General features: G+C 42.1%; 2 protein-coding genes across 2 annotated transcripts in view; one reads left to right on the top strand and one right to left on the bottom strand.

The window, feature by feature from the left end:
* Window positions 1–1,914: 1,914 nt before the first annotated feature.
* Window positions 1,915–17,003, bottom strand: LOC139410788 (olfactomedin-like protein 2A). The gene is made up of 8 exons (XM_071156293.1): window positions 16,649–17,003; window positions 9,899–10,162; window positions 9,035–9,142; window positions 8,412–8,588; window positions 8,015–8,270; window positions 5,638–5,958; window positions 5,198–5,383; window positions 1,915–3,652 (listed from the first exon to the last, which is right to left on the bottom strand). Exons 1-8 carry the CDS (start codon window positions 16,715–16,717, stop codon window positions 3,048–3,050), a joined length of 1,986 nt encoding a protein of 661 aa, XP_071012394.1. The 5' UTR covers window positions 16,718–17,003; the 3' UTR covers window positions 1,915–3,047.
* A 1,635-nt stretch (window positions 17,004–18,638) lies between these two features.
* Window positions 18,639–22,695, top strand: part of LOC139410822 (nuclear receptor subfamily 6 group A member 1-A-like) — a 113,980-nt gene continuing 109,923 nt past the window's right edge. The window contains exon 1 of the mRNA XM_071156362.1: window positions 18,639–18,705. Within this exon, the coding sequence (XP_071012463.1) occupies window positions 18,639–18,705 (67 nt within the window). The remainder of the gene's footprint in view (window positions 18,706–22,695) is intronic.

Below are 22,695 nucleotides of genomic sequence, written 5' to 3'. Positions count from 1 at the left end.
GCAGGCACAGGTTGAACCGGGCTGTGGGTAAGCACGGAAGATCTAGTGCCTACTAGGCACACCTCTCCCTTAGGCTCCACTCCCACATTTGCCCGGCACGAGCGGAGCGCAGGCATAGGAAGCACTGCATCCTCCCAGCGCCCCAGAGACACAGCACGCAGAGCCGGCGCAGGATACCCTGGACCGAAACGGTGTACCAGCGACCAGACACGCTGAGCAGGCACCATACGCCCTGGTTGGATGCCCACACTCGCATGACACTTTCGGGGGGCTGCCCTATAGCTCACCGGGCTATGGGCACTTACTGGCGACACCGTGCGCTTAACCGCATAACACAGTGCCTGACCAGTAACGCGCTGCTTATAATAAGCACGAGGAGTGAGCTCAGGTCTGCTACCTGGCGTAGCCCCACTCCTTGTGTGCCTCCTCCCAAATTTGTTTTGTCGTACCTGTCGCGCTGCCGTGCTGCCTCCTCATATCGCCGCCGCTCAGCTTTCGCTGCCTCCAGCTCTGCTTTGGGGCGGTGATATTCCCCAGCCTGTGCCCAGGGTCCTTCTCTGTTCAAAATCTCCTCCCATGTCCAGGAGTCCTGTGACACTGGCCGCTGCTGCTGCTGCTGCTGCTGTCTGTTACCACGCCGCTTGGTCCTTGGTTGGTGGGTGTTTCTGTAAAGGGTTTCCTCCTCTTCGTCTGAAGAGGAGGTGTAGCATGGATTGGACCAAGATGCCGCGTGGTAAGTGTCCATATCGTTTTTAATAACAAAAACACTGACCACTATGAAATACAAAAACAATAAACGAATACGTGAAATGACAAAACCGAAACAGTACCGTGTGGTGAAGAACACAGACACGGATACAAACACCCACAAACAAACAGTGAAACCCAGGCTACCTAAGTATGATTCTCAATCAGAGACAACTAATGACACCTGCCTCTGATTGAGAACCATACTAGGCCGAAACATAGAAATCCCAAAATCATAGAAAAACAAACATAGACTGCCCACCCCAACTCACGCCCTGACCATACTAAATAACGACAAAACAAAGGAAATAAAGGTCAGAACGTGACACTTTGCAAACAGCTCTTACACTAAAAAGGCAATTTCATCATGTTCACAATTTCAAAGTATTATTCCAACCTCGTAGTGTGGAAATATATATAACACAGAAACATTATGCTTTTGACTGCACTGGGGCCCCTGGCAAAATGTGGGTCCGAGTGAATGAAATTTAAAACAAAATACATTTTCTCCACAGTCAAGAGAGGGGCCACTAAAATATTTTGTCGTGAGGTTGGGCCCCATAAAAGGATAGAGCTGGCCCTGGTGGCCATCATTGTCCCATGTTGCATGACAGCAACATGTTAGCATCTCACTGTACTGGTGGAGTTCATTGGCAATCAAACAATAACAAAAACATAAAACAGCATTCATTACACTCAAATTTGTATTGGCTGTATTAGATGATGAAAACTCCAACGTGTGCAAAGCTGTACTTTAATAAGCGTTGTGGTTGTGTTCCCAAATGAGGACCACATGAGAGGACCACACCCAATATACATTCATCTTATGCTACATTTCCACTCCTCCCTCCAGCATTGCCTGGCTTGGAGCTTAGAGCTAAACAGTTTCACATCCTGAGCCAGCCATTCATCCTGCCCTGCCCTTGTTACCATGACCTCAGGACAGGCCGGCTCCTTTAGTGCACTCCCAATCAAGCAGTGCGGAGTGACCTTTGTACTGGAACAAAACACAAGTCAGGGAGAGAGTTAAGCACACACAAAAAAACTCAAGAGGAATCATTGAGTCATTCTGCATCCTGTCAACACATAACACTGGGCATGTAAGTCCTGCTCCCCATGGCTTCCACTGGAACTGTGCACATGGATTTGGACTTCTCACAACAGATATTTAAAACTGGAATTGTTTATTTCATCCATAGCACAGAGACAAGCACAACGGGTTTTGTGTGTGTGGTATAATATTTCCACTTAAAATCCTTTGTCAGAAATTGTGCATCAAACACCACAACATTACAAATGAATACATTGCAGTGCTGTAATTAGCTGTGCACATTTCTGTGTACACTTAATAACAAAACTTGCAAAATAGATTCAGAATAAGTATGCAATTAAAGTGTTGTTTTTTTCTCCCCCCAAAAATAGGACAAATATGATAATAAAATGCTCAAAAGATATTTAGGCAAAGCTTTACTTGAATTAGTGGCCTTCATAACGGCAGTACATGCACTACATACAGGTCTAATCATTTCTGACTTACAGTGAAGCTGAAACTGTCATAGAGGTTCATGGATTATATTTCCTTTAAGACAATACTGTACATCTGTATGCATTTACACAATTGACCTCCATGACAGTTAATTTCCTAAAGGGTAGTGGTTTATAAATAGGCCAAAATGATTAGAACATGTCGGGAACGTGTAAATGTTACAAGCAGCAACAATTGTATCTCTTCATTAAAACAAAAATGAACATATTACTTTACACAAAATGTATGTAAAGCAACAACAACGTAAATATAAAGCATACATTTCTGGTAAATTACAAGCGAATACAAAATCTTAAATTTAGAAACTCATGTATATTGTGTTTGTTAGCTCATATATTTTCAAAGTATCCCTCATCCTCACTAAAATAAACCATTTCAACAGTTAACACTACAGTACCCAACATCATGTATACATGTTCAAAAACAAAAGCATCAATAGGCCTGAAATGACAATGACAGATGATCAAAGTGGCTAGGTGGTAGGATGGAGCTTGAGGAATAAATGAGCAGTTTGTGATTTCCAATAACATACCAACACAGTGTCCACATTGACGAGGAGCATTGTTGTGAATGGGACGCATGGTATGCTGTCAAGTGTCTTGGTTAGCATGCATTGAAAGACGAATGTTGGCTGCTGAATCCAATATGGGTTCTGCTGGACTGTCCATTACTGACCATCTCTCTTATCTCTATGGGGGATGGAGATCCTGTCATGGTGCTGATGATTCTTTACCAGAGCATAAAACGCCTGTGCTCATTGGTCAACAAAGTGTATGTTATATGTGAGTTGGTGTCCATTGTCCCAGGCATACAGGACCTTCTCCTTGGGGTTGTAGTCTATCTGGGTAGTGTAGGCGTACTCGTTGGTGAAGGGCAGGCGAGGGATAGCCTCTGAGTTGGTGTGGGTGTCGTAGGCATAGTTCACCTCCCCTTCCTTCTGGTTATAGACGTCCACAGCGTACAGCACCCCACAGATGATGAAGCAGTTCCCATAGGAGTTCCTCTTCAGGCCCGTCCTCCAGGTGGTCTCCTTCTTCATGGACAGATCCCCAGGGTCCAGCTTACTGATGACAATCACCTCCTGCTGGGAGTAGTCATAGTCCATGGAAGGGTAGATCACCCACAGCCCACTCTCGTCCACGGCAAAGTCAATGTCCGAGTGACCTCTCCACTTCCAGGGGGTAGTGTCCTCATAAACCACATCATGCAGGAGGGTCCAGGCGGCCACGTAGCGCATCCTCAGGTCGTACTTGATGATGTTCTTGGTGAAAGCTCGGTTGTAGTAGAAGGCTCCGTTGTACACCACATGGCCGGTGCCGATCCAGTTGTAAGGCAGTTTGAAGAGGTTGCTCCAGCGACCTAACAGGACCATATACAGGGATGTTTACTGAGAAACTAATTGCATATCATGTTACCCCCCATACAGTATGCTAACATCATGCCATCTTATATATACACATGTACAGTCAAGTCATTGTGGGCGCCACTGAGGTGTTTAATAGTTATACCATAAACGTATATATAATGGTTTCACATGAGAGACTGGTTAGTTTCTGTTTGACTGTCCCACTCCCACTGTCCACACAGATGTCCTGTTATTAGTGTCATGATCATATCTGGTCACATCGCTCTCTAACAGTTCCACCTCAGGAAGTGTGATTTAGATAATGAATGAAGCTGCAGTGAAGGACAAAAACAACCCGTTAGCGCAGAACCACCCCCGCCCCAGCCCATGCCTCTGTAATCCCTCTCAGCTCTGGCCAGTTCAAAGGGGAGGCACATGTCAGCCTAGGCAGGGATCACAGCCACTCACAGAGATACCTAGTCATCCGCACACTGCTGTGAACTCACCACCCTACTGGATACCAGAGCAAAATCTCTTCACGCTTTGTAAGATGTGAGTTAAAAAAAGCTTCTGTCCAAACACCTCTAAATCAACCAGGCTAGTCCAGTGGGATAGATCATTTTACCCAGTCAGTTAAGAGGAGTAATCCTATTTCTCTCGCCAAGTACTAGTGCAAGAAGGAGGGGGAGGGGGGGACTTTGTGTGTGAAATGAAATGAACAGTATTACAACTAAACCTGCATGTTTGAGTCTCAAGTTACTGTAGTGTATACTCACTGCATTTCATGGGTCACTTTCTACTCACTGCATTTCATGGGTCACTTTCTACTCACTGCATTTCATGGGTCACTTTCTACTCACTGCATTTCATGGGTCACTTTCTACTCACTGCATTTCATGGGTCACTTTCTACTCACTGCATTTCATGGGTCACTTTCTACTCACTGCATTTCATGGGTCACTTTCTACTCACTGCATTTCATGGGTCACTTTCTACTCACTGCATTTCATGGGTCACTTTCTACTAACTACATTTCATGGGTCACTTTCTACTCACTGCATTTCATGGGTCACTTTCTACTCACTGCATTTCATGGGTCACTTTCTACTCACTGCATTTCATGGGTCACTTTCTACTCACTGCATTTCATGGGTCACTTTCTACTAACTACATTTCATGGGTCACTTTCTACTCACTGCATTTCATGGGTCACTTTCTATTCACTACATTTCATGGGTCACTTTCTACTCACTGCATTTCATGGGTCACTTTCTACTAACTACATTTCATGGGTCACTTTCTACTCACTGCATTTCATGGGTCACTTTCTATTCACTACATTTCATGGGTCACTTTCTACTCACTGCATTTCATGGGTCACTTTCTACTCACTACATTTCATGGGTCACTACAGATCATTAGAGACTATAATACTGTTACACTGATCTCATTCCATAGATGTACAGTTGAAACCCCATGCTCCATAGAAATTGAAAAGAATAGAAAATAATGAACAATTATAATGATATAACAGTATTCAATTTCTATGCCATGCCCACCTTGTTTGAAGTTGTCCAGGTTTCGGAACTCCACCAGGTTGTTGCCGTAGTAATAGTTGGTGACGTAGATCTTTGAGTCCTTGGCCAGGGGATCCTTCATCCAGGCTCCTTCGTTCCGCCCATAGCTGTGCTGCTTCTCTGGGAGCTCAATAGAGGCCAGAGTCCCCTCACAGTCCAGGATTTTACCTGCCAAGTACAGTACAATACAGTCAACACAGAAACTACCAGAAAACTGGATAAAGAATGGCCTGCATGAGTTTTCAATCATTCAATTTCACAGTTACACACATTCTGGCAGCTAAACATTACATGTTTATCCGTTACTGAATTGGACAGAGTCATAGCACTGACTATCTCTATTGCTGTCAATGAGCACATTTAGTTGTTATATGGTGTAGTATAATGTACACTACACTAGGTACTTGTGTAGGTCAGGCTACCTGCTCTGTGTAGGATTGGCCGGCTGTTGTTGTCAGAGTTGTCTAGGAACAGCATGATGGTGGGGGCTGGTCTGTCTAGCCTTTCAACTCTTGCTACAATGGTGGTGGTGGTAGTGGATGGCATTGTAGTACTGGCTGTTGTTGCTGCCGTTGTTGTCGTGCTCGTGGTAGTGGTGGTGGTTGTGGTAGTGGTTGCAGTTTCTTTGGTAGTTGTTGGCTCAGCTGTGGTTCCCTCAATGGTTTCCAGGACAATTTCAGCACCTCCGTCCTCAGAGTGTGTCTCTTTGACGTGGTGGACGGTATGAGTCTTGGCAGCGTTGTCTGAGGATAAAGACAAGTATTGGAAAGTAGGCCATGGGATTTAGTTAGACTCAAATTCAAAGTCTGGAGGATCCTTGTCTTCACTAGTTTTCATTAGAATTAGTTGGCTTAATTAATCAAAAAGGCCCTGTATGGGCTGCTTTTGAGACCTCTGTCAGAGAGACAGACACTGTACAGTACCACAGATTTCCAGGGGCCACATCAAAGGGGAATGCATTAGTTATATAGCACACAGAGTATGCCAGCTTCCTCTCACTGTCTCTGTCCCCTCCTCTGTAACCAAGTCTGTCCCGCTGTCTCTGCCTCTCTGTTTGGATTCAGAATTCCACAGCCCTCACATGGCATTTTCTTATCCCTGGCCATGGAGAGAGAATAGCAGAACAGAGGACAGTGTCAGGAGGACTGGGCCAGCCTGAGGCTGATCCCCTCTGTTACTCATACTCTCACTTCCTTAGCTGCCAGACAGATGCGTGAGATAAAACGTCTCTGCCTGCTACATAAGCAGCACATCTGCACCACACGCGCACTCTGAACCTCAGGGTGCTAGCCGTGCACACTACTTGACCACATGTATCTACTGAAGGCCTAACAAGATAGGGAGTCAGGGAAAGCTTAGGAGTCAGTCAGGCAGCATAGATAGGAGAATCTGCTGTAGGTCTCTAAAGTATGTTGTGAAAGAGAAACAGTGTTGCTTGATACTTCAAAAGCCACATCGTCCTTTATCTAATAGATGCAAGACTTCTGGTTAACATTCACCTTTGAATAAAGGCAAACTACTCTTTGTGAGAGATTATGGAAATGAAGCTGAATCAATTCACTGGGTTGACAAGGGTGGCTGCACTAACCAAAGTATGGCTAAACAGCTTGGCATAGCAGAACACATGACCTGACAACATATGTGCATTTGCGCCCTGAGCAAACCTAGCATACCTACAGTATCTATTCAATAAGGATTGTGAGGAGTCAGGAAATGTTTTGTCAGCTTTCCTCGGCACAGTGATGAGGGCCCACAACACATTGTGTGTGAGGAGTGAAGCTGAGGAAAATAGTGGATGTGGCAATGTTCCATTGAAACGGCATTCCATTAGCTCTATGTATTATTTAATGCTTTTGAATGCACACATGCAATTCGATCCTCTGATGGCCCAAGCCCTGCTTGGTTGGAAATAACAGCCGGATAAATCTTGTACTGTGGATCTGGTGATCTACGGTGAAGGACTCACTGTTTTACTGTTTCCAAGATACCAAGAGTAGTACTGAGATTTACTCTCCTTTATCACACGTGTGTAAGAACAACATATTTCATTCAAACTTGAAGGGCTTGCTCTACACAAACTTGAAGGGCTTTCTCTACACAAACTTGAAGGGCTTGCTCTACACAAACTTGAAGGGCTTGCTCTACACAAACTTGAAGGGCTTGCTCTACACAAACTTGAAGGGCTTGCTCTACACAAACTTGAAGGGCTTGCTCTACACAAACTTGAAGGGCTTGCTCTACACAAACTTGAAGGGCTTGCTCTACACAAACTTGAAGGGCTTGCTCTACACAAACTTGAAGGGCTTGCTCTACACAAAAAAAGAAAATATGTGATGGAGACGTACAACATCCGTTTCGGTTGGGAATCTGAAATACAGTCTGGTGTAATGCTGACCCAGCATAATGTAATGTAGATCAGATCCAAGAGTACAATTTAGTTATTTGAATTGGTTTTGTTTAGAACAATCACAATAAGAGAACAATGTCTGAGAACATTAGAACAGCACATAGATGATCTCATACAGGCTGGCTGAGTGCTGCTAACTCAGCTGAAGTCACAGCCCAATGTTGACTTTAGGGGTTAGTGGGCTCCATACACATGCTCATACTGGGCTGGGAGAGAGAGTGGTCCAACTCTCCCCCTTTATCAAATCCAAATCATATTGTATTGGTCGCATACACATATTTAGCAGATGTTATTGTGGGGGTAGGGAAATGCTTGTGCAAAGTTTCTTAGGAGCAATGAACAGGGAGACCATGTCTATCGGCACCATCTTGTATCGGCCCTTGTTCTCTCACTTTTACCACCTGTGCCGTGCTCGTCCCCATCCACCTTGGCTGCTTTGTAGTAGGTGATGCCCCTCACTACCCCCGGCTGGTGCCCTGCCACCTTGGCCTTGGCTGTGGGGTCAGGCTTGACAGGTTTCCCAGGCTTGGTGCTCTCTTTCTTAGGTTTTACGACCTTTTCCTTGGGCGGCTTGGGAGGGGGCTTGGATGAAGGGGGCTTTTTGTTAGGGTTTTTTACGGTGTCCTTGGTTTTCTCATCATTGGTGTCCTGTAAACATTGACATTCAATTTAAGCCTGTCATTTATGGTGTGTCAGCGGGCATGTGAACATTGATTTGTGTGTTTGATGTGTAATTTGTGAGCAAGCTTTTGTGTGGTGGGTGTGTGTGTGTTTGAGAGACACACTTACCTGAGCTTTGGTCTCTGTTTGGTCTTTCTGCAGTAGCTGCAGGCCCAGACTGGAGATCTGCTTCTTGATGCTCATCATGATGTTGGAGTAGTTCTCATACCTCTTAAACTGGTTAGTCAGTGTGATCATGCTGTCCCTTACAAACTCATTGTCCCGAGTCAGGTTGGTCTTGATTGTCTGTGGAAACAGACGTGTTCTAAGAATCCGACCAGTCCATTGTACCAACCAAATGCAAATAACTTTGTTACCGAAAACAGACCCCTTTTGTAAAAACATTACAAACACAAAACCTGGGAGAACCAGTCACACAAATCTCTCTCTCCGCCCTCTAGTTCATCTTCTCCTGTTTGACTAGTGAATAGCTGTGGGGGTTAAAGAAATCTCTGTGGATACTGTAACCATGCCGTTTAGGGGGGGAATTACTGGTATCTAATCACAAACCATTTCATCAGCTCTCTGTCTGCATAAGGACCATATACAACTAGAGCGTCAAGAACCCAAATACATTCACATACAGTATATAGGAAGGCATGCAAACCTAGTATTCCCTGGTTTTTGTTTTATGTCCTTGTTATTGTTCTACTTGTTGTACTCTATGAGGACGTTGTTTTTTGGGGGCTTACCTCCTCTAGTGTGTTCATCTGGGAAACCACCTTGTTGATGTAGTTGTGAACCTTCATGAGGTCCAGACTGTACAGCGTCCCCTCCAGTAGGTCCACCATGGAATGCAGCTGTACACCCACACACAGCACAGAGTAGAGAATTAGCACGAAACATAATAAAGAAGCGGGAAAATATGTTGACAGGTTTTACGTTTGACATTTAATTGAGTATGTGAATTCAATAACACCTAAAAACACCCACGTCTATTTTCATTTAAAAGTATTGACTTAACAATGGGTGCTGCTTTATACTACCCTCATCTCTCAGTCCTGAATCAGACACCTGCCAACTACAAATCCACTGTTTCAGCAATTTGGCTTTCATATTGCATTAAAAGCCCTCCCCAAAAGTTATTTTGAGCCTTTCCTTTGTAATGCAATTCAATGTATTCCTTATAAGACATGGCTATGTCTAAACCCAGTCAGATCACACATCTGGTTCTGGTTCTTCTCTTCATGTGGCGCATAGCATGCCTCATCTCCTCTCCTCTCACTCTCAGTGAAAAATGTATGTGTGCTTCAGATACGTACATCCTGAGAGGTGCTGAGATGTTATCGACAGATAGAGAACCCAGTGAGCTCATGGAAACCTGTTTGTGCAACAACCTGGGATACTTTAAAGCTTTAATTTGAACAATTATAAGGATATCCTATTTCTGCTTCTCCCATGGTTATGTACAGTATATCTTCAGGACCAAACCACACACATGCAATCAGGGTCTCTGTCACGGTCTTTACATAGTCAATTAAGTGATTTTACTACCAACATTTACAGTTCTAATGTTATTTTACCGCTAAGTTGTGTCTGTTACTGCTGGAACACACCTTGAGCAGTTCAGGGGCCTGTTTCTTCAGCTTCTCCATCTTCCACTCGTTCTCACAGGGGTTGAGGGAGGAGGGGGGGGCAGTGCAGGAACACTTGCAGTCCGATCCAGAGCTGACGGTCTCCACCGTGTAAAAGTCCTCCACACGCACGCTGCCACTCCGCAGACGCTGGCATGCATCCTTGCTCAGTGGCCTCATGATGCACTTACAGCGACAGTCTGAGCCCTCGGACGTCATCCGCACCGGCTCCGTCTCCCCGAAGATCTGACAGGAGACAGAGTTGAAGAGAGTGGATGAAATGGACTGATTTGAAATATTGTATAGCACTGATTGAAAAAAAGCATTCTTGACGTGTAATGAGCTGGACATGGTTCCTGTCCCTCAGCGACAGGAGTCAATCACAGCCTGGGATGATGTCACAGCGGGGGGTTGAATGTAAAAGGGCGAGTCTGGAGCCTGATCAGTTGTCACAAATCCTGACAGACATTCTGAGAAAGCAACTCATAGTGATCAATGGTCAGGGTTGAACTTTATATCAATTCACCCCGTGAACATTATGATTCATTAAAATATACGCTGAGCTTGGGTTTTCTTCTCACAGCAGTCTATGGAGAGCTGTTCCAATGTTCTGAATGACTCCCTCCCAGGTGGACATTCTATGAATAAAACATACATTTTCTTAGGAGGGAAACAAAAGCATGGGAATGGAAGTGATCTTGGGACATTAACCACATGCTTCCTCTTCTTTGAACACTAGCCGTCATGAAGCACATGAAAGCCATTGAGACCAACGCAATGCCATTAATATCAACTCTTATCCCCAGCTGTGTCGGACGCTAGCACTCCCCACACATGGTGTAAAATGAGAGAACTCTGGCTGACCATGTGCAAGCTCATGCTACTGACATCATCCTCAGAATCACTCCAGATAAATAACAAAAAACAAACATTGAATAAACAATACATATTTTATTATAGACAGTCAACAAAGTGATGTGTTTATGGGTTTCATATTTAGGCTCAGTCATAAATTTGACATTTCTATACCATAAATTTATTGCAAATCTGATTTAACGTTTGTTTGTTGTTGACAGGTCGATGACGTGCAAAACCTTCATTTCACAGAGAACTTAAGATGTCACAGTAGTTCTCAAGTGTCTTTCTCTCTGTCTGTCTCTCTGCCGGTGTCTGTGACTGGCAGTGCTCTCTCTGGTCATCTCCCCATGTAGAGGGGAACCCGGGGGAAGGCAGACCCACATGAATCTCTATAAACCCTGGGGCAGGCGGACCCACATGAATCTCTATAAACCCTGGGCAAGTTGACCCACATGAATATCTATAAACCCTGGTCAGGCAGACCCACATGCATCTCTATAAACCCTGGTCAGGCAGACCCACATGCATCTCTATAAACCCTGGGCAGGCAGACCCACATGCATCTCTATAAACCCTGGGGCAGGCAGACCCAGATGAATCTCTATAAACCCTGGGCAGGCAGACCCACATGCATCTCTATAAACCCTGGGCAGGCAGACCGACATGCATCTCTATAAACCCTGGGCAGGCGGACCCACATGAATCTCTATAAACCCTGGGCAGGCAGACCCACATGAATCTCTATAAACCCTGGGGCAGGCGGACCCACATGAATCTCTATAAACCCTGGGGCAGGCAGACCCACATGTGGTACCACTTAGAGCAGCACAAGAATGCAGCATTACAGATATTCTGTCTGTCTGTGCCCTTACTCTGCCACGTTGTATCGAGACAGGATAAACGTCTCAACTGTGCACTCAAACAAGGTATTGAGGGGAGAATTGTCTGCTTCCTCCTACACCAAACCTGCACTGGGCAAGTCAACTGTAAATCTGGGCAGATATCTGTGGAGAGCAAGTCTGCTTGTCTATGTCAGTAAAGAGCAACCTAAACCCAAGCTTAGAGCATCAACCCTAAGTAACAGTGCGTTCATGTCCAGTTACTGAGGGTTCTCTGAGAGTGAGAATGTTTATGGAGGCCAGACCCTGCAGGCTGGTGAGGGTAGGGAGAGGAGGGGGTGGGCTCATTAGTGGAGGAATGCAGCCTGAGTGACATGAGTGGGTTGGGGGGCAGTACCCTCCATTACTGCAGACTTACACTCAGAGGGGTCTTTGATTATTGGGCAAGACCCCTGTGTGCGTAGTGGCCGGCCATTCCTGACCCATGTCAAGTGAAAAAGGCAGTGGGTTGGGTTGACAAATGATACAACCACATGAAAACAGAGTGGATTAGCAGATTCAAGTTCCCTTGGAGGGGTTGTGCCCACAGCCCCACTGAGCCTTATTGTTCCAGCCAAGACGCAGGCGAGCCAAACCCAGGCTGCTTCTTAGCAACATGAGCTTAAGATGCTTCAAGTACTAAGTACTATGGCAAACCTGGTGAAATTTCTTCCAGCTTGACTGGGTTGCCTCCAAGACACCTGTGTTTGTTATTTTGTGTAATGATTAAGAGGGAAGAGTTAGAACACACCATTCATTTATAGGCTCCTCCCTCTCAACCCTGTCAACTGTACACACAGACTGGAGCAAGATGGGCGTCCACTATCCTAATTATAAAGAAAGCTAAATTATATTGGCTATGCGAACCATTATTGTCCTCGCTCTGTTCATTTAGCATCCCATGCCAAGAGAACTTCCAGCATGAAAGCAGACAACAGACCTCAGATAATTCATAATTAAGACTGCTAAAAGCTTAACGCATGCTTTGAGTTTGGAGCCTTTGACCTCTGAGAGCGGTCAAGTTTCAGGTCAAAAGAATAGGACCCAAAGACAAACTCTTGTCTGTACAATAGGGGGAAGGGACCCAACTGCATGGCTTCACATTCACACACATTCCATAGACCACAGTACATGACTAGATCACTAACTCACTGAAGGCTACGGCCACTCTTACAGTGACAATGACTAAGTGAAACCTCAATTGTGTCCACAATTGTTAAAAAACAAGATTCATTACACACAATGGCTGGCACATTCCAGGAGCTTGTTAGTCTTATCTTTAAACACAGAAAACCAATGTTATTCTATGATGGCCTTGACACTGTTACTGAAACACTAACCTTGGTCCGTATAAACAAGGATGTCCGTTTCAGACCGTAGATTTTGTCTAATTGTTCAGGCCAGCTGCATGTTGTTACTAGGCCTACGGCTTGTGTACTTAAGGGCTCTGTAGCTTTAACACACAAGATAATTTATGTAAGCTACTTTCCACAAACTTGTATTAATACACAGTCAGGTCCAGAATGTTGGTCACCCTTGATTAAGATGAGAAAAAATGACTGTAGAAAATAAAGAATAGAAATACTGAGCTATATTGTTTGCAAAAAAAGGGGAAATTATATTATTTTATACAAATACAATTGCTCAGATTTAGAGATTTTGTTTAGCAAGTTTTTAAAAATGATCTAAAATTATTATTTATATACTGTATTTTGCTCTTATTTATCAAGGGTGACAATAATTCTGGACCTGACTGTAAATAGATCAAGAACAGACGCTGATGCAGGTCAGTTGTCCATCTCAAAGACTCTCAACTCAGTAAGCTGTTTCTGAGGTAAGCTGATAGATAAAACTCCTCCATTAGTAGATGTAGGACTGTTAGAGTGACAGGGCTGAATCCAATCCATATCAACTCAAATGTTATTGGTCACATGCACATATTTAGCAGATGTTATTGCGGGTGTAGCGAAATGCTTCCACACAGTATTTACATGTCTGGATAGGGTTTTTCTGTTTACTAAATCAAAGCGATGATATTTCAGGTTAGGAAAAAGGTTAAAGAGAAGTTCACCCCAAAATCACCATCTAATAAGATGGAATTGTATTACCCTAATGCATCCATTAGGGTCTTTACAACAGCTAGTAGAATATTGACTCAGCTTGACTTTAAGATCATTTTTCACCCATGAAGACCCTCAAACTCTCCCTTTAAATGATTTGACTTATCACCTTGTTCTCCAGTCTAAACATTACAGACCAAACTGGAGTCCAAATTCTTGTCCAGAAAGTCCACCTGATTCCTAATCTAATTAGTGGTGACTATGATAAACAGTCTTACTGTGCCACTGTAAATCTGAACCTGGACTACAGGGGGAAACTTAAGCCGTCAGCCTGGAGATGAACCATGAGATTGCTGTCCCTAACCTGAACAGAAACTGGCATTAGCACTAGCACGCTAATTAGCTGGACACAAGCTTACTGAGCACTTGTTTTTTTTGTGGGTACACATCCACATTCCATCTAGAGCTGTTTATGTGTACGACCAAGCACACCATGAACCTTTTGGTTATCTTCAGTGGCTACTACTGAATGATCCAGATGAGAGGAGAAAGAGAGAAACAGTTATCTTTGTATTATCAGGGCAAGTCTGGAACCAAATTCATGAATGGAATTAGCTGGTTGTCATTGCTTTCCTCCCCAGATGCTGTTGTTTTGGGAGCCAGGTGTTTGAAAGGGATACGTATACAGATGACTGCCTACTGGATAGATATATAGATGGAACTGATTGCTTTTAGGAAAAACCATAGATCATTGTCTAATATTCCACATGATTATACAATTGCATCAAACCTTCCCTTAATTAATTTGGACGTTTTTTTCCCACCATAGTGATGGACCCTGGATGTGATGGATGCTGCTTGGGAGAAATTGCCAGCTGAAAGAGACATCCTCTCTCTCCGTTGTGGAACTAACAGCAAGACCCTGCTGGCTCCTCACTGGGCACAGATTCACATCATAGCAGTCAGGCACAAGGAGACATACAGTAATGCACACTGGAAAAGCAGGTGGAAGGCAGGTGGTGTAGAGGATGGGTGAAACATACTTCCCTTTGACTATGTGGTCCTTTGGCAGCCATTTTCTATATGGAGCATCCTTAGATAAAGGGCTCAGACAAATATAACTAATAATTAAGCTTTCAGCTATAAATGTGTGTTAGTTTTCTCTTACATCACATCGCTCAGAGGAAAAGGAAGATTGCTTTTTGTTTGCTGTTACGGTCTGTGTCACTGTCTCCTTCATTTCCTGCTGTTCAGAATCAAAGTCCTCTTCCAGCTGCAGTGAGGCCACGGCCCCTGAGACCTTCAGACAGACCGTCTAGCACATTGAGTCTCATTTATTCATTAAGTCCCAGGGACACACTGAGGCTTGTTAGTTCATTACTGTGACAGGGGGGCGTCCTGTCTCCTCCCTACATTTATCTCTCTCCGTCTCTCTCTCTCCGCCCTCTCATTGACCTCTCGGCAGTATTCCTGGCCTTGTTTACAACCAAAACAAGGGCAGGTGCACACGCCTGTTCCCATGCCATTGCACCGTACCCTCTGTGTCCTCCTCTGAGCTGGCTTTGTCTCGCAATCATCTCAGTACCACCAGTGGGCCATGACACTGTAGGCTGGGCAGGATGTGTCCAATGGGACGGAATGAGGAAGAGGGCAGCCAGGCTGCACACAAGACAGGCACATGAGACGTCTCACAGAGAACAGAGAGAACCATATTAAAATCAATCACAAGTTTGTGATCCTACTGGGCTTTCCTCCAGGTCACCATCAAAAAATTTGATGATCAGGGTAATAACAAGGTATTATCATTTTTAGAGTCCTGCTAATGCAATTTTACACTACATTCCACTGTTCTTGAGAGAAAACTAATACCATGATGTGAACACATGACACCTGTGCTCATTGTTCTAACTTTTCCACACACACTGTTCCTCTCACGCACAAAGTAGAAGAAAATCTGCTAGACAGCCTTCATGGGCTTGTGTGCCTCTTGTCTTGTACCCATGTTGTTTTCTATCCCAAGGGGGAAGTAGTCATCCACACAGAACCATGGGGGAGTAGGGATTAGACTATCCTCAAAGCATTGCAGTTCTATGAGAGGGGTTTTGGAAGTCCAGCAGCTGTTCAAACAAGGCAGGGCAGATATTACTGTTACCCGACTGGGTGCCACTGCCATCTCTTCCTACATTTAATCTGGCATCAGGCCCTACACATGAAGGCTCACGGGGAAAACCTAATGTAATGGTTACTTAGTTTGATGACATGCAATAAGGTGATTCAAAGCCTAGATTTATAAACCAAGCTGGCTGATGTAATTTTACATTAATGACATCTATTCATCATAGCAACAAATGTGCGGAATTACATTAGAAGGCTGGTGTGTTGTAGACATGATGCCCAGTCCCCACAAGATTGAAAGTAGAGAGAGAGAGAGTCAGGACTGCCATTTCTCATTGGTGTCCATGAAGAGGCAAAATGATTGATCTCTGACTGGACACCTGGCCATATGAAGCAATGGTTGATATTGGGAATGGACATTCTGATTTGGAAATCAAATGGATTATTGGGATAACATGGATGTGTAGGCCTACTGTTCGTCATGAAAACTGCACCTCCCTTTCAACAACCTCATGCTACAAGATCATTGGGCCTTCACACCCACGTGAACGAAATAACTATTTTGAATTGAACTATGCAAATGGTGCAATACTTTAATGGAAATAATGTATGTTGATTTTTCAGTGGGATAATATATATGTTTTTTTTTTAAGAATGCATAAATCATTGCCTTTCAGATATAATCTGAACAGCAATAATCCATATATCCTACAGTAGCAGAACTGTAGGACAGGATTTACACATTTTTATTCAGATTTTTTTGCCATTGCAGCATCAAACAGGTGTTATCAGTCCATTACTAAGTAATGCCTATAACTTACCTTACTCTGCGCAGTGACATCTTTACACACCACCAGTAGGCAAGCTAATAAATGCGTAAATCTCCACATTTTCTCCCAGGTGCCTGGTGACAGAGAAATGATCCCTCCAATAACAACCTTTTACGTCGGAATGACAAGAATATCGGTTACTGTATTATTCAATCCATGAGGTAAGACATTCGCACGAGATATTAGGGCTCCATTGTCATAGACCCACGTCGTGTAAATTGTTGCAGTAATATGCGCAGGAAGCAGTTTTACAAGTTGATCAGGCGCTGTCTGCACTCTAGTCCTTGGCTCCGCGCATCAGCGGTAAAAGTAAACATCATCCACCCATCTTCTCTTCTCCACACATGGGAGGGGCAATTTACACACACACACTTGACATTAACTTTAACATTGGATAATAAATATAATATTAGCATTAGAGTCATTTCAGACGTGAGACATGTTTCAATAGTTTTCTAATATTCAATAACACTTTTTAAACCTTTATTGCGACAAATCTGACAATTATCATTTACGCATGGCGCACAGTTGATATGAATTACGCGTAAAAGCTGCATTTATTCTATACCATTTTAGCATTCCATTTGATATTTTATTGGCACATGTTAAATGTAGGCCTGTGCCTAAGGTTCAGAGTTGTCAGACTGCTGCTCGGCCTGCTCGCGACAAGACATGATCAGGGGAGATAGGACACGTACAGCGGAATGTGAAAGGGTTGCAGCACCATCTCCTGGTTATTTGTAAAGTTTACAGTCACAGTAGTGTTCCTTGGGGTCGTCTTGTACCAGGGGGCTCAATTCAATCAAACCCCCATTACAGACGAATGTTCGATTTTTTTCTCTCCATGATCAAAGCACACGGATTTGGGTAGAAAGGATACTTACTATAAGCCTAAGAGTTCACAAAAGAAAACCGAAAACGTTTTTTTTCTCCATTAGTAGCTTTAGGATTAGAGTTAGATGACAAGGCACAAACCATTTAAAGGGCAACTCCGCCACTTTTCAATCTCATATTCATTATCTCCAGCGACAAGCCAGGGCCTATGTGGAAACAGCACGTTTCTTTGATCTGTGGTTAAAAAGATAAAGAAAAAGTGTGATTTTCAAAACCTGCAATGAGTTTCTAGCCAGAGGGAGGGTATTTTCTTGCTCCCCATATCACCACGAATCTCCTAGTGTTTGAAAATCACAGTTTTTAAACTTTTGATGATGTCATCGATATAACTTTTTCATGTTATATATGTTTTCTACAAAAAAGTAGAAATGTGTCGTTTACACATGTGTAGAAAGTGGTTTGGTGCTGAAGATAAAGAATATGAGGTTGAAAAGTGTCGGAATTGCCCTTTAAACCATGAAGTTTAATCAACAAAGGTCAGTTTTGGCCAAAGAATCTAAATGGATATCAGAAACACAATGGTGACAGACACGTGACAACAACATTTTGCAGACTTTCCCCCCAGAATCACCCTGGTCAATAAAATGGTCAATCACTGTTTGATTAATTTGGCCATTATTTGTTATAAACCTTGAAGACCATTTTACGTTATCCAAGTCAACTTTGTACAACAATAATAACAATACTGTGTTATTACATCCTACTCTATGTTTATAAACACATCACAAAACCTGAAGCGGAATTGTGTTCTGCTGCACAAATCTTATTGCCTACTCATTGCCAACTCAGCGGAATGATGCAGGACCACCAACTACAAACACGACGACCAAACCCTACATAACCCAGAATGCATACTGCAGCGCGTACGTCATTGCTTAATGTTCAGGGTCAATGATTTGTGTAGGTATGGGGGTGTGGAAGAACTGTTATTCTTACTGACAACTGCAGGCTTGGGGCTACAGTCTGTCCAGTGAAGACAGTAGCCTCTCAACACAACGAAGACAGCTAATTGCATTATCGAATTGAAAATATTGCTAATAGGCGCCCGGCTGATAGAACGGCGCGCATGCAGCTTTCATGAAGGAGGATGGAGATAGAGGACAGGACGAATGGGTTCGATTACCCAGAGAGAAACAATACGAAGTCCGTTAACGGTACGTGCCGTCGGTGCTATCCTTGTTCCAATTCTATTGGGAATGGATAGTGGTTGTAAACATCAGCATTACATTTGACTACAGTAGTATAGGCTTCCTAGTCTAAAGGCTACATTTGATGAAGTTTATAATTTTTTTGTATCAGGTTTTATGCACGCGAATCTATTCATGTGGAAAAAACATTTACAGTCATTGGGAAAACACAAACATGCATATCCATTTCCTTACATTCTTGATACATTGTTATACAATTATTGTAACATAGTTAATAATGCTGTTTATAGGCTACTTAATATTTTACTTATTCTAAGTGGGGTTTGATAAGGTGAAAAAAATACAGTAGCCCACCTTGTGCATGGGCTGTCAATTGCCTTTCAAAATGTGTCTTATCTATGGGAATTATCTGATCATGTGTGGCACCCTGCCAACTTTAGTTTGTTAGTTTGTCAGTGTTGATTCTTGCATATTTCACACTGTGATTGGTTTGAGTGTCGTTTGCTGAGAACCAAGGTAGGAATGTTTTTATTTGGACGTGAGAAGTCAGTGGTATTTTGGAGATCGTAAAAGGTGAACTTTTGAACTTGGAGAACGCCCTTAAGCTATTAGATTTAGTCCCAAAATCCTATGTTGGCCACCACAAAACATGGAAATTGAAATGTTTTGTGGTGGAGAGAGCAAAAGTATTGCGTTTTAACTATTAAATTAATCCAATTGATTGGAATGACTACTTGACAAAATGTCTTAGATCTGTTATTAGACCACTTCTCAGAAGAGCGATAGACAGGCTATGCGGCATTGTTTTAAATCTAAAAAATATATGTATTTCGAGGCTATTAAAGAGTAGCTATAGACCTATATTGTTTGATACATTTTGGTGAGAAGATTGCGTCCATAATTGCACCACGTGTGACTGTCGTACATGTTGGGGACACAATTCACTCTTCCTTATAAAGCTATACATCATACATTTGGTTATATTTAGTTTAATAATGATTTCTCTCATGCACATTTATTTGACAAATTACAAATATCGACGCGTTATTTCAGGGGAGGGTCATTACTGTCTCATCCATGCACCAGGGCCATGTATCGTGCCCCCGTGTGGGTGTGAAGATTTATTGTCATTTCAAGGATTAAAATTCCTTACGCATTGACGAGGAATAGTAATTGAAAATGATTGATCGAAGTTAAAGTTTATATCACAGTGGACCGTCAACTAATATATTAATCATATTTTGGCAAGCATAAGGCCACTGTGCATTAATTAATGGTTTAGCCTAATGCACGTTAAACCGAGTACTTGAGATTTAATCAGTGACATTTCTATAAGATTTGGATCTTTTTTTGTGTGCAAACATTTCAATGACAAATGTAGAGACTCACCAAATAGCCTACAATAAGGGAAAAAAGCTAATTTAGTGCGGGTTCTGTGGCACTTTGATTTACATAAATGTACAAATGTTAAATTTAAGGATTTAACTTTATTATAAGACAAGTTATAATATGTTATTAGAACTTGTGCTTATAAAATGATCAAAAACATTCTTACATAGTTTGAAGTAAAATAAAGTAGCTCATTTAAATAAAATTAAGAAAATACAAGTTTAAGGCATGTTATTCGTGTTCATTTGATTAGGCATAGGCCTTTACCTCATAATAAATACACTAGTAATATAAATACATGTACATTTTTACAAGTGATTTACAAATAGTTTTCCTATGGTTAATTCACTTTTTAATTATGCAAATGTCAAACACACTTTTAACTAAGTATATCATATACTTTGAAAAGAGAAATATAAAAAAGGTGTCCAAAAACACATTGATTTTCCTGACATGTTCCTGTAGAATAGTTTGTCCCCCCTCAAATAGTTATTAAGATTTTTGGTTTCCTCATCAGAGTATTTGAAATTACCCTAAAGAAATCTCACATTTTATGTTATTTTACTTTAAAGACATACATGTGTGTGTTTAGAGAAAGTACATGTTATATTCCAGGAACATTTTCCTCTCAAATGAAAATAGAGAAAAGGAAATACTTTTGAGATACTATTCAGTTGCATACATTTCCCATGATTACTATTCATAATTACTATGAATATTTAATTTTGGTTTTTTTTCAAGATTGTTTTGAAGACCTAATTTTGTAATTCCCTCTCATTTTTCATTGACAATTTCACACTAACACAATATTAGCCTACTATCCAGTATAGAGCTACAGTGATTTCAGAAAGTTATTGACACCCCTTGGCTTTTACCACATTTTGTTGTGTTACAGCCTGAATTTGTCACTGGCCTATACACAATATCCCATAAGGTCAAAGTGTAATTATGTTTTTCGAAATTTTGACAAATTAATAAAAAAGGAAAAGCTGAAATGTCTTGAGTCAAGTCTTCAACCCCTTTGTTATGGAAAGCCTTCATAAGTTCAGGAGTAAAAATGTGCCTAACAAGTCACATAAAAAGCTGCATGGACTCACTCTGTGTGCAATAATAATGTTTAACATGATTTTAGAATGACTACCTCATCTCGGTACCCCCCCACATACAATTTTATGTAAGGTTCCTCAGTCTATCAGTGAATTTCAAACACAGATTCAACCACAAAGAACAGGGGTGTTTTCCAATGCCTCACAAAGAAAGGCACTTATAGGAAAGAAACCGCTCAGGGATTTCACCATGAGGATAATGGTGACTTTAAAACCGTTACATAGTTTAATGGCTATGATAGGAGAAAACTGAGGATGGATCAACAATATTGTAGTTCCTACACAATACTAAACTAATTGACAGAGTGAAAAGACAGAAGCCTGTACAGAATACAAATGTCCCAAAAACATGCATCCTGCCTGCAACAAGGCACTAAAGTAATACTGCAAAAAATGTGACAAAGCAATTAACTTTTTGTCCTGAATACAAAGAGTTATGTTTGGGGCAAATCCAATACAACACATTACTGAGAACCACGCTCTATATTTTCAAGCATAGTGGTGGCTGCATCATGTTATGGATATGGTGGTTTTTCAGGATAAAAAGAAACGGAATGGAACTAAGCACAGGCAAAATGATATAGTAAAACCTGGCTCAGTCTGCTTTCCACCAGACACTAGGAGATGAATTCACCTTTCACCAGGACAATAACCTAAAACAGAAGGCCAAATCTACACTGGAGTTGCTTACTAAAAAGACAAGGAATGTTCCTGAGTGGCCGTGTTACAGTTTTTACTTAAATCTACTTGAAAATCTATGGTAAGACCTGAAAATGGTTGTCTAGCAATGATCAACAACCAATTTGACAGAGCTTGAATTATTTTGAAAAGAATAATGGGCAAATGTTGCACAATCTAGATGTGGAAAGCACTTAGAGACTTACTTAGAAAGACTCACAGCTGTAATCGCTGCCAAAGGTGCTTCTACAAAGTATTAACTCAGGGGTGAGAATACTTATTTGAATTAGATATTTCTGTATTTCATTTTCAATAAAATAGCAACTTTTTCCAAAAACATGTTTTCACTTTGTCATTATGGGGTATTGTGTGTATCAATGTTGTTTTTTAATCCATTTAGAATTCAGGCTGTAACAAAACAAAATGTGGAATAACTCAAATGGTATGAATACTTCCTGAAGGCACTGTATGTCAGGTCCTCACGGTGCTGGCTATGCTGCACCTCTTGATTATAGTGTATATCCCTCTGGTCAAGAACCCTGTTGCACAACTACAGTACTACAGTACACAATACTACAGTACTACCAGTCACCACTGACATGAAGTGAAGAATGTCAAAATATACTTATTTACTGCTTATCTAATAGCTTGGCTTATCTCTAAATTCATTCCATGAGAAACTCAATTTCCATTGATCTGTATTGACCAAGTGTCAGGACTTCTACTTTTGCCTCTAATCAATGGAACAGGTCTGTTTTAATGTAATTGTCTTCACATTAAGTTAAATAGGAAAATATGTTTGTGTGGATCTGTTGTGGTTTAG

This window comes from Oncorhynchus clarkii, chromosome 6 (genome assembly GCF_045791955.1).
Source record: "Oncorhynchus clarkii lewisi isolate Uvic-CL-2024 chromosome 6, UVic_Ocla_1.0, whole genome shotgun sequence".
Classification (NCBI taxonomy): Eukaryota; Metazoa; Chordata; class Actinopteri; order Salmoniformes; family Salmonidae; genus Oncorhynchus; species Oncorhynchus clarkii.
The sequence above is the reverse complement of the archived record's forward strand: the minus strand, read 5'-3'. Positions and strand labels throughout refer to the sequence as shown.

Coding starts and splice junctions, on each gene's coding strand:
- LOC139410788 (XM_071156293.1), bottom strand. CDS start 16,717: ATGTGGAGATTTACGCATTTATTAGCTTGCCTACTGGTGGTGTGTAAA. Junction 8,589..9,034: donor AGATGAACACACTAGAGGAG/GTAAGCCCCCAA, acceptor CTGTTTCCACAG/ACAATCAAGACCAACCTGAC. Junction 3,653..5,197: donor CCTGGACAACTTCAAACAAG/GTGGGCATGGCA, acceptor TGGTCCTGTTAG/GTCGCTGGAGCAACCTCTTC.